The sequence below is a fragment of the Gavialis gangeticus genome, unplaced genomic scaffold (genome assembly GCF_001723915.1).
Source record: "Gavialis gangeticus isolate Ggan-Ray unplaced genomic scaffold, GavGan_comp1, whole genome shotgun sequence".
NCBI lineage: Eukaryota > Metazoa > Chordata > Crocodylia > Gavialidae > Gavialis > Gavialis gangeticus.
Window position 1 is genome coordinate 21,531,813 of NW_017729027.1, and position 1,760 is coordinate 21,533,572.

At 45.8% G+C, this 1,760-nt stretch overlaps 1 protein-coding gene across 3 annotated transcripts in view; it reads right to left on the reverse strand.

The window, feature by feature from the left end:
- Positions 1–776, reverse strand: part of COL19A1 (collagen type XIX alpha 1 chain) — a 594,002-nt gene extending 593,226 nt beyond the window's left edge. Inside the window, exon 1 of one of the 3 annotated variants that reach the window (XM_019520501.1) lies at positions 690–776. Coding sequence is in view for 2 of the 3 variants with exons in the window: in XM_019520502.1 (XP_019376047.1) it covers positions 98–229 (132 nt within the window). In the remaining variant the exon portion in view is untranslated. Of the gene's footprint in view, positions 1–97; positions 346–689 lie in introns of those variants that run through there. The other 2 variants (XM_019520502.1, XM_019520500.1) reach the window with 2 other exon arrangements.
- Positions 777–1,760: the final 984 nt, after the last annotated feature.

Sequence of the window (1,760 nt, forward strand, 5' to 3'; positions counted from 1 at the left end):
CCAACCCCGGGGCAGGGGCCGCCGCGTGTGGGCACAGGCTCGCCCCCTGCCCCGGGCCAGCTCCCTTCTCTCGGCACCCCGCCTCGCCTCACCTCGCCAGCGCAGCCCGCTCCCCGGGCTTGGGCCACTGTACAGGGACTCCTTGCCTCTCGTCCACCCGCACACACGCGCCTCGGGGGCGCCGTGCCCAGCCGTGACACGGGGAAGTCCCCTGGGTCACTCTGGGCATGCACTAGGGGCGGCTGGCATCACACACACATCAACAAAATCATTATAAAATCACAGCGCAGGGGGAGTGCAGGGAGAGAGGCCAGAGACATCACACGGACACAACCTGAAATAAACTTGGCTGGCAAACCAAAGGAACAAACACAAAGACTGTGATGGGGGAGGAGGGGGTGTATATGGCTACACATCTGAGCTGCCTGCTTTTAATTTTTTAATTTTAGGAAGTCCCCCCTGAAGTACCTCTGTACAAAGCTGGTGTGTGTGTGTGCTCGCGCACGTGTGTGCTGACGTGTGTGTGTAGATATACGTGATTACAAAGCCGAGCACCTTTAATTGTTTAGGGTGTCTCCCAGAAGCACAGTCCATGTCTGTATAAAGCTGCTGTGCTAGTGCGTGTGTGTGCGTGCCGGCGCATGTGTGTGATGTGCAGACTTACATGACTACAAACATGAGCTGCTTACCTTTGATTTTTTACTTTAGGAAGTCCCCCAGAAGCACAGTCAGTGTCTGCACGAAGCTGCTGTAGTGCTGAGGAGCTGCTGGAGTGAGTCTCCGAAGAGTGAGAGAAGGGGATGCAGCTCTGTCCTTATTAGTCTCACACAGTGTGACCCTCCCACTCAGCGAGCACAGAATACACTCTGCAAGACAGGACAAACACCAATGCAGATGCTTTTTGCATAATTGCACTAATATCTTCCAAGCCTGGTAATAATATGAAATAAAAATGTTTTTTATAAACAGTTCCACTAATAAAATTGCCTGGGTTTGTTTGTATGAATGAGAGGGTGTCTGGTTTCTAGTTGTGGAGCATTCACTATGAAGTACTGCATGACATTAACACACCAGTGGGGAACTGGCTTTTAACACACAAATGTAAGCACACATCATTAATTTTATATATTTTTATCATAAATTTAAAACCAACCAAGGAATGCACCTATTTATGGCACTGATGTTGCAAAGCACAGCAGATGACTGGTATTTGGTTTGCCTTTTTAAGCCTATCATTTAAAAGCCAGGGTGTTCTTGAACTGTAATATCATCTGTCTGTGATAAAATGGTGACATTGAGCCTTGCCACTAATTCTCACTTCAATATGCTAAACTGCACTTTTTTGGGGCCCTCCAAACATGTTCATGACAGCTTTCCAGTGTAGCCTTTTGGCAGACAAACCAGAGAATAAAAGGATCTAGAAAAAGCAAATGACTGCAAATAGAAACGCTGAAGGTAGAGAGAGCAGGATCTTGTTTTAATGCATCTAATTTAAACATATTTAAGTTGTTAACTTCCTTTTTTCTACTGGAACATTTTTGAGGCAAAGACACTTATACAAGGGGGTTATAGTGACTTGTCATGAATGAATTTCAAAGGGTTTAGCAGTTTTAGGTTGACATTTATGAATGTTGGTCTTAAAAATCAGAGAATGGATTAGGTTTTTCTGACAAGATTTTGATCAGTGCTTCATGGTTTCAACCAAAATGAAATATCTGGGCAGCATAACAAATGAGTCAGAGTTGATGTCATGGTTCATA